General features: G+C 36.4%; 1 protein-coding gene across 7 annotated transcripts in view; it reads right to left on the bottom strand.

Moving 5' to 3' along the window:
- The window catches only part of IDE (insulin degrading enzyme), a 66484-nt gene that overhangs the window by 9458 nt on the left and 41294 nt on the right, over positions 1-15732 (bottom strand). For 5 of the 7 annotated variants that reach the window (XM_082053694.1, XM_082053690.1, XM_082053692.1 and 2 more), the window contains exons 15-20: positions 14725-14869; positions 11848-11958; positions 9708-9828; positions 6709-6800; positions 3499-3610; positions 2244-2411 (exon numbers count right to left, since the gene is read on the bottom strand). In XM_082053694.1, the coding sequence (XP_081909820.1) occupies positions 2244-2411; positions 3499-3610; positions 6709-6800; positions 9708-9828; positions 11848-11958; positions 14725-14869 (749 nt within the window). Of the gene's footprint in view, positions 1-2243; positions 2412-3498; positions 3611-6708; positions 6801-9707; positions 9829-11847; positions 11959-14037; positions 14183-14724; positions 14870-15732 lie in introns of all 7 variants that reach the window. The other 2 variants (XM_082053691.1, XM_082053689.1) reach the window with 1 other exon arrangement.

Raw genomic sequence — 15732 nt, 5'->3', positions numbered from 1 at the left:
GACCACTATTTCTTATCAATTAGATACAAAGAAAATATTATTCCCTTCCTTTTTGTTGCAGCATTTTACTTATCTGAACACTCAAGCCTTTTTTCAGTCTTCTTCCCTTTTTTGATAACTAATTTGTCACAGTTCAGTCTTTTAAATGCTGTTTTACAGCTCTCTAATCGTTCCTTGATGCTCATGTCGCTTCTCATGCTCATGTCCATACCTGAACAATACACAAGTATTTTCTGTGTGAATCCTGGAAGCTCCCATTTATGCATCCCAGCGTTTTACACAGTGGCGTGACACTGCTGAATTATGTTCTACTTCTGATCCACTGTAACCTGTAGAATGTTTTCTACAAAACTACTGCCTCGCCAGTTGCTTCCTACCTTGTATCTGTGCCACTGATTATTTCCTGCCAAACTGCTGCTACCAAATTGCGTCGTATCTTCCTTCAAGTCCTGTTTCCAAAATGTCAAACTAATTTTGAATTCTATCTTCCCACACACTTGCAGCCTCTCCCAGCTTAGCATTATCTGAAGGTTTAGTATATGCACTCTTCTATCATCCAGAGTTTTGATGAAAATACTAAACAGCACTGGATCACAACAGAGCTCTGCATAACACCATTTTTCTCATAAGCTGTTCTTCAGTCATGACTTTCCAGATGGCCTTGTGTAGCACTTACACCTAGATGCTCTAGCTTGCTTGAGAATTTTACGTGCCTTTTGTACTACCAAGAAGAGACATATGACATCACCACTTCCATCTGTACAGCCAAACTCTGTATTAAAAAATAAGCTTAGTTTGACCTGAGTTTGTCCAGTGACAGTCCCTCAGTTATCTTCTATGGATTTAGAACTGGTCTAATACCTTATTCCATATTTTCCAGGAACCAGAATTAAGCTGACTGATCTGTAATTTCCCTGCTCTTCTCTTTCCTAAGGAAAGATACGGCATTTACCCATGTTTATTTTTCCAGTATCTCATCTATCATCCACAAATTCTCAGTTAAAAGATTTCTAATTCCAGGATTGTGTAATTTTGGGTTTTTTTTTAATGTAACATAGAGTTCATCATGCCTGAACTCTTTAAAAGCTTCTAATTTGCCTGAACAGCCTTTAATCTGTTATTCTTCTGTTCAAAGGTAAGCCTTGGACTTTGATCGCTGGCACTTATTTTGGAAATCATCTGGTCATGGTTGATATTTCAAGCGAAAACTAACAAAGCCATCCTGAAACATATTGACTTTTTTTTCCCCCACCACTGACAACTTTTCCTCTTTCTTGTACCACTAAGTATTTATTTAATGAGTTCTTGTTACTACTTCTCCTGTTTATAGCAGTTACGCAGTGCTGGACAGACAGAGTTCTTCCTCACTGGCTCTCCCCCTCCTCTTCATCTGTTACCTCCAGTTTCTATACAAAACCTGCCACCAGCACATTCCAAAAACCTGCTAAATAACCTGTGTCCTGCCCTATTTTCAACATTATCTAGATAATTAAAATCCCTTTGTTTGAAATGCTATGGCTGATTCTGCTAGTTGCTCATAAGAAGTCTAATCTCGCCTGGTCTGCCGGGTAGTTGACAGTCATCACACTGAGACATGTCCCTGCCTCTCACCTTTGGGAAAACTTCTTCTCATCAGTGCTTCAATCATGCAAACCATCACATAAAGTCTCTGTCTCTCCTTGTCATCCTGTTTGGAGTAACCTTACCAGCCCTCAGGCTTACTGGTTCAGGTAACAATTATTTGTGCTTATTGGCGAACTGCTATACTCTAAAAAAGCCTGAAATGTATTTAGGTCTTCACCAACATGGCAGCTTACCATTCCTCATGCAGCAGTATTCCTAAGCTAGGGCTTGTGAATCATCAAGCGCATCTGGAAGTAGGATCACAAGCACAAAACACCAAACTTCTACTGATTCTTTCAGAGGATCTAAAAATCTAGGAAACTGATCTAATCTCCTTTTGGTAAAAACGCTAGATATGAAATTTCTGTACAGTTATCAAACTTCTTTTAAAGCTAGAGTTGGTTTCAGATATTTCAGAATTATCTTAAAAACTATGCTTGCTTCTCAATTTAGAGCATGTGCACAGTAATATTCCTTTGAGTCACCAACAGTTAAAATTATTTACATTTACCAAGTGCACTCTAAATGGCATTCACTAAGCAAGGAAAGAATGCCTCATCATCTCCCATGTAAGTGTGTGAGTATGTGAGTGTGCATACAGATACTATGGGAAAACGTACCTAATTGTTCCTTGGTGCGCAGAGTATTGAAGCAGGGTTCCGAGATAATTTGACAAAAGAGCTCCAAAAACATGTTCTCAGAAGTGCTCTGCATGTCTGTCTGGTAGTATATTTCAATGCCACAATTGTTATGAACTTCATTTCTCTGTTGATATACAAACCAACCTCCTAAAAGGCAAAGTTAAAACATTCGAGTTCATAAAATGTACATTCTTATTGTCCACAATTAAAAAGACCATGGCCCATCAGTTGTGGAATGGAATTATAATAAATGGCTCACGACTGTTAAAGCAGAATTTCCACTAACAGCGTACTTTTCATGAAACGAGTAAAGAAAAGATTATTTTAACACATCGAAATGTCATAGCTTGAGCATATCAGCAAGCAAATTGAAACTGGCTGCTTCTCCTCAAGCAAATATTTTTGGAACTGGAGTAGAATTCTGCATTGCCTGTAGTTTATAAATAGTTTCTAAGGACTATTTGTCAGAAACATTTATGAACATTAAAAATACTTCAGCATTTCAAAGCAATGGCTTCTTTGGTATATGGCAGTTTGCACAGGCTGATGATCAGTTATGGGTAATTTGCTTTGGCTGTATAGCTACATATGTCATCATTCCTGTATAACTCCCAGCAATTCCGTGAAGCTCCTTTCTTATATATATACACATATGTATTTCACAATAGAACTAAAATCATATACAAACACTATGACAGCAAAATAATTTATGTTAGAAAAAAACAAAGTTACTTGTGTAAAATCTTTTATTCTTCTCAAAAAGCAAGAGTCATGAGATGATCCTTCACTGAATGTTCAATTAATACTCAGAAGTGCTCAAAGAATAGTGCTTACGCAAACGTGTGTACCATCTGTAGCAGAGTGGGACATGGCTCTTATTTACGTCAATCATACTGAGTGAATTAGGGATAAATCACAGAATAGTCTGGGTTTGAAGGGACCTTAAAGATCACCTATTTCAAACTTCTGAGAAGTTGAATTTACATACACAGATCAAAAAGGAAATCAAATCCATTTTCAAGTATGCCAGAAAGATAATATATTAGTGTATAGTTTTATTAACAAAACCACCCCCTAATTATATTTTTAAATTTAAAGTTTAAAATAATTTGAAGGAAGTCTGATTTTGAAACAAACTCCTAGCAACAGAGTAACATTAATTTTAAAATGCCATTAACAAACAGATTCTTAATTTAATGTGCATTAAAAGTTGTAAATAAATGATGTAACTTACTGTCAGGAAGCTGCACTTCTCTGTATCTCACTAGCTGACTGGGAAGCAGCGGCTTTGTATGAGCGTGCTCAATGAGAGTGTCCTCAACCATCTGCATAATTCCTAACGCAGCCTGGAAGAGAAAACATAAGAGGATTTTTAACTATCGTCAGTTATTCTGTACCTAACAGGAGGGTAAGACTTTCCAATTATTGATGGTGACATGAAAGAAAAGAAGAGAAAAGAAGAAAAAAGAATCAAGAACAGAAAGTATGGATATTGTAATTTAATAATACAGGAGAATTTAAGTAGATGAGAGGAAGTGGGGCTTTAGGGGTTGAGGATTTTGTATTTTGTTGTTGTTTTTTAAATTTTTTTATTTTTGTTGTTTAAACATTTAACTCCTCCTCCTCCTCCCCAGCACTTTTGAAATTAAAGTTCAATGGGCTTTTTTCCTTTCCTTTCCTTTCCTTTCCTTTCCTTTCCTTTCCTTTCCTTTCCTTTCCTTTCCTTTCCTTTCCTTTCCTTTCCTTTCCTTTCCTTTCCTTTCCTTTCCTTTCCTTTCCTTTCCTTTCCTTTCCTTTCCTTTCCTTTCCTTTCACCACTTTGATGTACTCATCTTTCAAAGTTTGAAAACAAGACACCTACAATGTATGTTTGCAAAATAAACTACACCTCATCAGACAGCATTTTAAGACAACAAATTAATGGCTGAGTTCAAGCATGCATTCTATTGATGTGCTGGCAGCATTAGGACTCATTGTCCAGATACTTTCTTTTATTTGATGGATTAAAATAATAAAAATTATAAGTGATCTTACCACAAACATGCAAAAGGTCTGAAAACTTAATAACCACATGTCTCCTCCAACAAACCCCAAAAACCCCAGCCAGTATCAAAGACCAAAAGATTGAGGTCTAGCATTTTGAAAGGTTAGAGAAAAATCATACACATTCTTCCAATCAAGCCACCATATTAAGACAAAATATTTACAAGATTGTTCAGGCAGATGTTCTGAACACAATTAGTTTACTATTCATCCATTTGCCGCAAATAAATAAAAGAACAGTTAAAAAACAAATATCAGAATCAAATTAATTCAAGAATAAGTGGGAATTTTAAGCAGCTTGGTAGGTCTTCTTTTTTCCAAAAGTACAGACTCACTAAAAAATTTTTCAGTGCTGAAAGTTATCACAGGTCAATTTTCACTGAATTTGAGATAGAAAAATTTCTTAGGTCCAGATTAAGATTTCTGAGTTTTGTCAGTGATGATCACATCACAGGCACTGAAGGACAGAGAAGTTTTCCTACCTGCATCTATTTAGGGAGGTTTGCAGATAATTTATAAACATTACAGAGCTATGGGCATAACAGTACAGGCCTTCCCAGTTCTTCAGCTCTTCAACAGAATTGCTTATTAATAGTGCACAAGGTTAGGGTTACATCAAGTGTGAGAGAGGAAAAAAAAAAATAACGCATAAACTCCCTGTATTTCAAGCGGATCTCCAGCAATGCTAAGTAGACAGTACTCCTTTCCAGGATTCCTCTTCTAGGACTCTTCAACACCCACCCATTTATGCCAACTAAAGAACACATTTCTCTGCTATTACTGCATGTCCTGGTTTTGTTAAAAACAAGTTTCTCTTTTAGTGATTTTGCCTGTCAGCTAAAGCCTTCATATTAGCTGCATTTTCCTGGAGAACCAGACACATGTTTTGGTAAACCTAGCAATGGAATGCAAACTTATTGATAAGCATGGATGGACATCTCGCAAGAGAGGCAATGAGAAACAGGTGACCAAGAAACTGACCAACTGTGTATAACATTCCATTCACGTGAATACTTCCTATAAAGGTGGGAGATCACGAGGATCTTGCCCCTTTTTCCTTTGCCTTTTTCCTTTTCCTCATGGCTGACATTAGGAGAGGACCTTGCTAGTCGTCCCTGCCAACTGAGGCCTAGTGAGAGACTGAATCCAGCTCCGCTTGGCTGCAGAGTCTAATCCAGGACTTTGGGTGCCGGCTCTGCAGTTGCTGGGACTTTAAAGATACGTTTTGTATATTTTGTATATTTTCTCTATTCTTATTAGTAGCATTAGCAAAACATCTTTAATTTTTCCAACTCTCTTCTCTCTGTCCTTCTCTTCCTCCTGATCGCCTGTCCTTAGTGGGAAGGGGGAGAGGGAGGGGCAAAAGGGGGGAGTGGGGGGGAAGAGGGGGTTAACAATACATCTGCCAGGGTTTTATTGTCACCCCGCAATCTAAACCCTCGACACTGCATCATCATGGAAATCTAAAAAACCTGGTCTTCAGATAAATTTCAGAAGGAACTGACTTTCATATACAAATATGTAAGAAATAAGGAAGGAAAAAAAGTGAGACTATTTTTTACATTTCTCCAGAAGAAAAATAGTCTATAAACCAAAAATATTTTAGAGACATCCTTGAAAGAGAAAACTTTGTGCATCCAGCGCTATTGGCTGCTTTATTTTTTTAGTTTTGCCCTCCTTAGTAGTTAACTTTCTTCTCCAAACATTCAGCAGTCATTAGCAGTGTTTGTAACATGTCCTGCTACTAAAGTATCAAAGAGCTGGTATAACACAGAAATAATGCTATAGGAACCCCACCAAAAAAAGAAAGTAAAAACGTACAAGAAAAGCACTACATTTTTTATTGGTACATATGTTCATATGTTTGTTATATTTCTTATTCAAATACGAACTGTTATTATTCTAACTGAAGACAGAACAAATGTTTCCTGATTTTTACTCCAAAGACGACACAACCGAGAGCTGACACTTATTTTTTATGGGCCACCATTCTTGCTTAGCTTTGTACAAAGTACTTCATTTGGAAGGATGTTGGATTCTTAAATCTTGGTTAGTTAGCCTGAACCTTTTAAATAGAAACGCAGGATCTGCAGTACATCATTCCTTATTCAGCTTGATCACACTACAGGAATTATATGCAACATAAATTTTAAAATATTTAGATCATAAGTTGTTTTTTATTAAATTTCTGCGAGGAACACAAGGGCAGCACTTAGCCTAATAAATCTAAAGTGAAAAAAAATTACACTATCATACTCTCATAAGACGAAAAAGTACAAAGTCAAATTATGAAAACACCTTTGGCAAAACTGTTTTAAGATCTGAAAAGATTAAACTAGTCTTCCATTTTTATGCTGCTTTAAGATAAAAACTGTATTATTAAAGAAAGTATCACACCAACCTGTTTTGTTATATTGCCATGGAGAAGAGCTTCAATGTGTAACCGTGACAACAGTTGAGCTATAAAGGCTTTGAGGCGGGGAAGAGTGACATCTGGAATAGATATTTAGACAGTTAAACCAATTACATACATTTATACACTAAGTACCTAGCTCATCATTAGATATGGTGTGTTTCTTAGAAGAAGAGAAACTCATCATCATGAAAAAGTGAATCTCTCCTTAAAAATGCAACACTGGAAAGTTTCCAGGTCTACATAGCAGCACTCATCATATAGTTTGTTCTGCTTAGAATTTACACACGTCTGACCCAGATTCCAAAAAGGAAAAAAAAAAAAAGAAAAGGAAAAAAAAAAGAAAAAAGAAAAAAGAAAAAGGCCTTCTTTCCAATCATGTTGAACAAACATTCATTCTCCAGAGAAAACAGTTGCAATCACTCAGGTGGTGTTCCAAGATAAAGCCTTAGTTATTAAACAAGCAGCATGTAGTTTATAATGCTGGAGAAACACGTTGTGCATTTATCATCTAGACAAAAAAAGGAACCTCAGCTTAAATATGGTGTTTTGATAGTACCTTTGTAACAAACAATGCACAAGAAAAATATTTTTGCAATGTATGCCAGAGTATATATATATATATACACACACACATTCTATGCTGGCCTGTCTTGGCAAAGCAGTTTTCATATGTAATACAAAGTATAGTTTAACAAATAGAATCAATGGAATAAGAAAAAGATGGTTGAATGGATGGGGTGTTTATCACAAAGTCAACATCTCCACTCTTAATTCCCTGACACTATAAGAACATGCATACCACACCACCAAATCCATTAATTTCTTATTTTGTCATTTTCTCAACTAAAATAAAAAGTAACAATACTTGTGTATTTCACAAAAGTTTCAAAAAGGCAAATGTACTCAAGATTATGAGGTCACTCAGTTATTCAGTGGGGGATGCATACACAGAACAGTTAGGGTTGGAAGGGACCTCTGAAAATCATCTAGTCCAACACACCTGCTAAAGTAGGTTCACCTAGAGCAGACTGCACAGGAATGCAGTCAGGCGGGTTTTGAATGTCTCTGGAGAAGGAGACTCCACAGCCTCTCTGGGCAGCCTGTTCCAGTGCTCTGGCACCCCCACAGTAAAGAAGCTTTTCCTCATGTTCAGATGGAACCTCCTGTGCTTCAGTCTGTGCCTGTTGCCCTCATCCTATCATTGGGCACCACTGAAAGGAGTCTGGTCCCATCCTCTTGACACTCACCATTGAGATATTTATAAACATTTGTGAAATCCCCTCTCAGCCTTCTCTAGACTGAACAGACTCAGTTCTCTGAGTCTCTCCTCATAAGAAAGGTGCTCCAGGCCCCTCATCATCTTCGTAGCCCTCTGCTGGACTCCCTCCAGTAATTCCTTGTCCTGAAACCGGGGAGCCCAGAACTGGATGCAGGACCCCAGATGCAGCTTCACCAGGGCAGAGAAGAGGGGGAGGATAACCTCCCTTGACCTGCTGGTCACACTCTACTCATCCAACAGATCTGTGATTTGTATTAGAAAAACCTATGCGGTGCTGATCAGCCCTTACCTCTTCTAAAAGAGGTAACTGACCACCATGAAAATATTGATTTCCACATTTTTTCCTGATTCCAAATCAACTTTTTATTGTTGTATAATCCTAATCTTAATTTTTGCCTCTAGAATTGCTTATTAATAGTGCACAAGGTTAGGGTTACATCAAGTGTGAGAGAGGAAAAAAAAAAATAACGCATAAACTCCCTGTATTTCAAGCGGATCTCCAGCAATGCTAAGTAGACAGTACTCCTTTCCAGGATTCCATTTTTGGCCATTCTTATGATGAATACAGTCGCATTAATCTTATAAAGACAACTTACACATGGAATAGAAAATCTCCTATGTTTTCAAAATTCAGTAGTCATTAAAAAAGGAATGACCTACATACAGCTGAACCAACTGCCATGAAAATCAGCATTAGTTTTGTCATTGACTTCACAGGCAGCACTGGCACCACTGCTAATCTCAGAGACACCGGCAATCATTCAAGAAAGTATACAACTAAATATTTATATTTCTATCCTGGAGCAATCCTGTAGGAAAAAAAACCACACAGCCTGGTGCAGCCAGCTCAGGGCATCTATGGAGTCTATCTTTATAAAGCAGTTTTCAGCATCGTGACTTCAAACACTACGCTATGTGTCACTCTGGTAACTATGGATACATGTTCTGAATCCTCCCCCTCAAATACATAAAAAAGCCAGATACTCTTCCTGAAAATAATGCCTCTGTGTATTCCAATAACATACTACAAAATAGTTTGCAAACTGTTCCAGTAACAGCCTTTTGTTGTAACACAGTAAGATACAGGTAGGGAAGAGTTCTTCAGCTATTACTAAAATCAATTAAATCTCCTCATTTGAAATTTCTTCTTAGTCCAAATATAGTGGAATGCCTGCTCTTTACTAAAACTCACAATGTTCTTTATTCTTTATTATCATTATCTATAGAAATAATATATTTTTTTCTTTACTATCGAGAGTTCTTTATTATCTACAGAAACAGGAGTTCGGATTCCCCGAAAATGGAAAAAACAAACCAGCATGCACACTGGGAAGTACAATGCAGATACACTCCAATGTCTGCAGAATGCTAACTAGAGTCAAATGATGGTGGCAGTGGTGGTTAAGCACTGAATTCACTATACTCAGACTCATGCTCACAAAGCCGTTCAAGTTTTGCCTGAACTTTTGCCTGCAAGTTTTGCCATGTGAAGCCTTTTGCCTGAACTACCATACTTTCTAGAAACTGGAGGACAAGCACAGAGGCATCGACATCCATCAGTACCAGCTCAGGTCTGGCACTACAGGGGCTTCACTTGAACAATGGGCACAGTTCAAAAGCAGTACCTTCATTAGTTTAGTAACAAGACATTTTCCATTAAAAATAATATTTTAAAGTATGAAGTATAAAAGTGGCAGAACATTACCATCTAGAGCTTCTTTTAATTCATCTTTGGTCCAAGCAACTTCTGTCATCAGGAGTCGGAGATAATACATTGCGTGCTGGTGAGGCTGTTCAGCCCTGAAGTTGTTAAGTGATCTCATGTACTAAAACAAAATAATTAAGTTCAAATTATAGAACTCTATTTCTAAACATAAAATATTAACCTTGTAATCTCAACTTTGTGTACCATCAAAAAGAAACATTTCAAATGTCAAGAACATTCTCTTACTTGTTTGACCTGTTAAAAAATTGTGTTAAATTACCTTAGTAATAATGTGGTCTTCTGAGCCTATGGATTAAGCAGTAGCCATTAATATAGTTGAAATGAGTGCAAAATCATACTTCTCCATAAAATTAATGACTGGAAATTTAATTATTTTAGTTAGACCTAAATAAGCATTTGCATCAAGTCGTTCTACACAGGAAATACACATTCTATGATGACTGTCTGGGGGTGGGGTGGCGGAATATCACTAACACAGAATCTGTCTTTCTCCCAGTTGCTTCACGGGGCTGACTTGGTTAGAAAAATACAGGAGCACCTGGGAAATTCTTTGCCTCGGGAAAGGAGGTATGAGAGAAGAATCAGCAAACTTCTCCAAGGACACTCCTTTCTAGTCCAGCTGTACCTTTACAAAATAAGCAAATTACGAGTCTGGGCAAGCTGGAATATTTTCCAGTACAGGAGAAAAGTAATCCATTTCAGTGCACGTGAGTGAGAAACAGCCAGCATGAAGCTGCTGAGGATGCAGCCTTCTATCTGTTCCAAACGGAAGCCAGATGCTGGTATCTCCCTTATCTGCTAGATGTAGATACGAGGGGAAAAACTGCCAACCCCCACTGGATTTGAGCTTTTGTATTTTGTCCTTATTTTACATACTCAAAAAGTCTATATAACAAAAGCCTGTAAGATGACAAAACATGCATAATAGAGACAAAGACTGAGTAAACTGTGAAAACAATCAGGAAAATATCTTAAACTAAAAGAAAATTACCCAAAACAGATCATTCACAGACCTATGGTTGGGTTTTTAATACCTTGACGTTTGTCACATCCAGTCAAAACTTTCCAGACAATTAATTTATCTTAGGTACACAAAGCCGTAAAAAAAGTGTTGTTAAAACAAATCTACCTCATGTATTACGTCTACCTGCTTAGAGTTTCCTACTAGGGAACTAAAGATGGCCCCAGTGTCTGCCTAGGTCAGTCACCTGTTTAAAAACCACCAGCGGCAGAGGATTAAAGTAAAACCCCAGCAAGCACAGAGAGATCTGCCACCAGCAAGCATGGAGAGATCTGCCCTGCAGCCCCAGCTCTCATCTGCTGCAGACTCTTCACGAGCTTTCTGGGCCACAAGTCAGCCCGTTCCCAACACTCGTCTAACCCTTGTGCACTGACACCTCCACAGCTCACTGCAATGAGTGCCAATATCTAATCTGCTCATTCCCTTTCTTTTACCTCTGCCCTGCTCTAAAGAAAGCACCTGAAGAACAATCATGCATCTTGTTTGGCTTAGCAAATGTAATCACTGTTCATACATTTACTTCAGGAGCCAAAAAAAATAGTCAAAGTTATATTCCATATATGTAGATCAGTCACTAAATTTAGGAAGTCAGACTTCCGGAAGTCAACATGTACTTAACCAGCTGGTTAATTTTTCACCAAAGAATCCTGACCCAGGAGCAGAGCTCGTCTTCACATCTGGGGAGAAGAACCACTGCAAATCTTCTCAACACTTCCTTTCCCCCTTTATCCTTTTCTCCCTTCTTTTATGGCTAAATCCCATTGGGGCCTTTCCAAATTGTAAAACAGGATAGCAAGTTAAGATTCCCCCTGCCCTTAGATTTCTACTATCAAATCAAGTTGCAATCTCTTGATCAAACATACAAAAGACTGACTGAGAGAATATTCCAGGGCCAGTTATTTTTAACTGAAGAATGTAATATAAACACTCCAGGGAACTCGTGACCACAAAAAAAGACAAAAGAAAAAATCTCCCACAGTCTCATGAGGTAGAATTTCACCCTGTATTTCCATAGATAATCAGCACTCAGATTTCATTTAAAAGTCAATGCATGCAATTTTAAATTACTCCAAAATGTACATTTCTCATGTATCTTACCGCTTCCTTGATAATTTCAAATCTTTTTTCATCAATCTCAAAAGTAGCCATTTTCTCAATGATCTTCTTGAGCAAGATATGTTGCTTGTCATTATAACCTTTTACAGAAAGCTATGGAAAAAGTGCATAATTTGCTTTAAATATAGAAGATAAAAGAATAAAACAATTACCAAATCTTGTACAATTCAATGAACAATACACATTTCAACACTTACTCTAAATTCAACATTAACTCATTCTGAAATAAAATCCCTTTGCCATCAAAAAATAACCAACTGACAAATAAAATATTGACTATTTGCCCAGGAGTTATGAAAGCAGAAAACTAATGTAATTTCATGTTGATGTACACAAACTGTACTCAGAATACAGATTTTTAATGTCTACAAGTATTGAGTCCAGTCAGCAAACTCTACATCTGAGTACGAGAATGGTTTTACTCTAGATTCCTCAGTTTAGTAATAAAATCTAGATTCACAGAATTGTTATCCTCTCTGATTTACTCTTCACCTTGTTCCATGTTTATCTTGTTGCTCAGAAAAATATTTTATTGAAGTGGAAGTGAGCAGTACAACAAGAAAACGGGGGCACTGTCGACAGCAGCACAATTTATCACCAGGATGGCGCTGGGCTGAAACACCAAAGTAGTTGAGTCTACAATCGTAATGAGATATTGATCTGATTGGGCACCTTTTTTTTTTTTTTTAAGTATACATGAAATAAACTTAATCATTTAAAAAAACAACACAGAAACTTTAAAATGCCTATATGATTGCATCAAACTACAGAAAATTTGTCTAGTGAAAAATGGCATTAGAAGACCTTTTTGCAGGGGGAAACTTCATTTTTTGGTATCTGGAAACAGGAATTTAATTAGATTTGTGCAATTTAATTACTAAGGGTAGAATTACTAAGTGTAAAACTAACTCCTGCTTTCTAGCAGGAACAATTTTTTCTTCGCTAGTTGCTGAAACATACCTGGACCAGGAATTTGAAGAAAAAGCTAACCTAAGTGGGTTTATGACACAGGCTGATATCCTAAATTAGCCTAAAAATCCAAACTGTTCAACAATCACTGTGGGCAACTGTTTTCAGTGTAGCATCTCTCCTTGTTTAAAGTATCAACACTGTACAATCACACCTATTGACTATAAAATTTCTCACAACATAGAAAATACTAGAAGTTCCCAGATATCAAAATGGAATAAACTGATTTAATACAGAATCTTCGCATTAGAAGAATATGAAGACCTTACAAGAAACAGCTAATATCTAAAACAACTCTAAACTTCTGAACTGTGACTACAAACGAAGAAAATGGCACAGACACCCCCCCCTTTTTTTTTGTCGTTGTTCTTTTTAAAGGAACTAACTCTGGCCATGGAAATGTCAGCAAGCTTTGAAACTGAGAACAGACAACCATGTTTGCAGTAAGCTGAGTGAATGCTACCAGGAAATAAGATTTGCATTGGATAAAAAAAAGAAATTGCAGCACTGTCTTTCATACAGAAAATGTAAAGACAATATACAGTATATTCTCTTGCTAAGATACTTTGGAAAATAATACTTCTACAGGAAATTTCAAAACACATTTTGGTACAAAATTATGGTTAGTAAAAGCTTTTAATACTTCAAGACAGACTATTAAAATATCCTAAGTATCATAGGAGAAGCTATGTAATAAATAACAATTGATCATAATGTAACTATTTAATCAAGTATTGTCAGCACTTTAAAACAGATTATAAAACATGTAATAAAAACAAACCCTAAGGAAAAGCCATAAATAGCCAGCATTGCATTCTAATGAACACATGCACAATTCATATCCACAGCTCACTACAGCAGAATTAGAGAATTATAACAAAATCTATGAAGTCGAGATCATTCAACAGAAAAGTTAATATTTTTATATAGAAACCAGCAATAGTAGTTTCAAGAGACCATGCAAGCAAGTGAAATTTTGAACTAGAATGCAATAATTGCACTGCACACATGTTCACAAGACACCGCAATCTTGAACAAGTCACTGATTATAATACACTGGTTTGCTTTGCCTTTAATTCATGAGATATATGCAAGGAAAAAAACATTAACCATCTCATTTAGAAATGCAGAAGTCAAATGTTTTCTCCAAGCTCAACAACTCCCAAGCTGTTTCATTTCCTCCTGCGTTTTTTTCTTACTTACAAGTATTGCATTCATTCCTGATGCAATGCCATAGCTCAAACCTGAGAGGCGTGCTGCATATGTATACTCTTTTAAATCATCCTTCAATAACCTGATAAACAGGTATGTCATGTTGCAATGGAGAGGATCAGCATAAATGTAGCGACTAACAAAAAGAAAAACAAAAGAAATGCTTTGATACCTCGAGCAGTGACAAAGTAATGGATGAAGAAACATGACTGAAGAGTATGTATATGCAGCCTCATGATCAGTAGTTCTTGAATAGGAAAGCTGAAGTGTACCATTTATTTAATAGCATGAAAAGGTGGGTCTTCTACCCCAATCAGAAGGTTTTCAGTAGATATCTGACAAACTGAAATAAATATGTAAGCTTGGATTATGGTTGCTTTTTGCCTTTTTATTTTTTTTAAATGGAGGAACAAATCTTACAACTAATTAATTCCATGAATGATAGAAAAATAAAGAAGAAAATTTGCTTAATATGAATGGAAAGATTGTTGAAGACTTTGAACAAAATTCAACTTAAAATTCAAATTAAAGAAAGTATGGTTAATAACCAAGATCAAAAAGAGTAACAGCCTTAGACGCATTTTTTTAATAGAAGTCCTTCCATCAAATCAATAGAAAAATGTTGATGAGTGGAAGTAGTTTTAAGGCTCTAAGCTCGTCCTTGATTTGGGTACTTACATACATCCCATAGATGGTATTTTGGAGATCATAGTTCAAGCCAGCTAGTTCTGCTGCATATGCATACTCGTTGAGGGAGTCTTTGAGTAGTTCAAGGTACAAATAGGCCATGTTACAATGCAAGGGATCCACGTAAGCAAATGGGCTGGAAGAAAATGTTGAAAGTAAAATATGCAGTTTAAAATGATTTCTCAGTTTCTTTTGGCCTTTTAAGTTTGATCTGAAGGAGAGAGTATTTCTGTGAGTATGCTGACGGATCCCACTGTGAAGTATTCCTATTTCAAAGCCAAATATGAACACACCTGAAAATAATTTAGCTTGTTTATGGTTTGAGCAATACCTAAATATATTGAAGATACCAGAGATATTATCTTCTTTGTGCTCATAAATGAAGATGTGTTATATTTACTCTGCTGCACAGTCAGGAATTCACCAGGAGTAACATAAACCAAATATACCCTGAATAAATAACATGATTTCATAGACTGAAATGAAAGCCTATGTGCTGAACATTAATTTAATCACTACTTATACACTATCAGAAAAATAAATATGTTTCTATTAAAAATTTAAGAGATTAGCAATTTGTTGTGGTATGAAAAACATGCAGTACATTAATTCCGCTCGGGAAAGAAGTTTGGCATACCCATTTTCACATCACCATAATTTTTTGTGTTATCTTTTTAACGGCAACAACTATCCAAGCTCTATTGTTGTATTAGAAACATCTGATCACACACAATATCGCCGCGAATTTCTCAAAAAGAGAAATGCACCTCAAAGACTCAAGCCATGTTTCAACTGCACTAATTGTTAAATGTCTGAGTGTTCTAAAGATTTGCAAAATCATGATGAGTTATTTGTACTATAATGGAATACTTATGTCTAAAGCTTCTAAAGTGCATGTAAATTCATTATCAATTTCACAGAAATAATCAGCAATATCTAAAACAATTTGCTGTCCATATATGTCTTACAATTCAAAACCATGTCATTTGCACTTGTTTT

The sequence above is a fragment of the Streptopelia decaocto genome (genome assembly GCF_964273445.1).
Source record: "Streptopelia decaocto genome assembly, chromosome: 5".
Classification (NCBI taxonomy): Eukaryota; Metazoa; Chordata; class Aves; order Columbiformes; family Columbidae; genus Streptopelia; species Streptopelia decaocto.
Note: the sequence above shows the minus strand (reverse complement) of the source record. Positions and strands in the feature narration are given on the sequence as shown.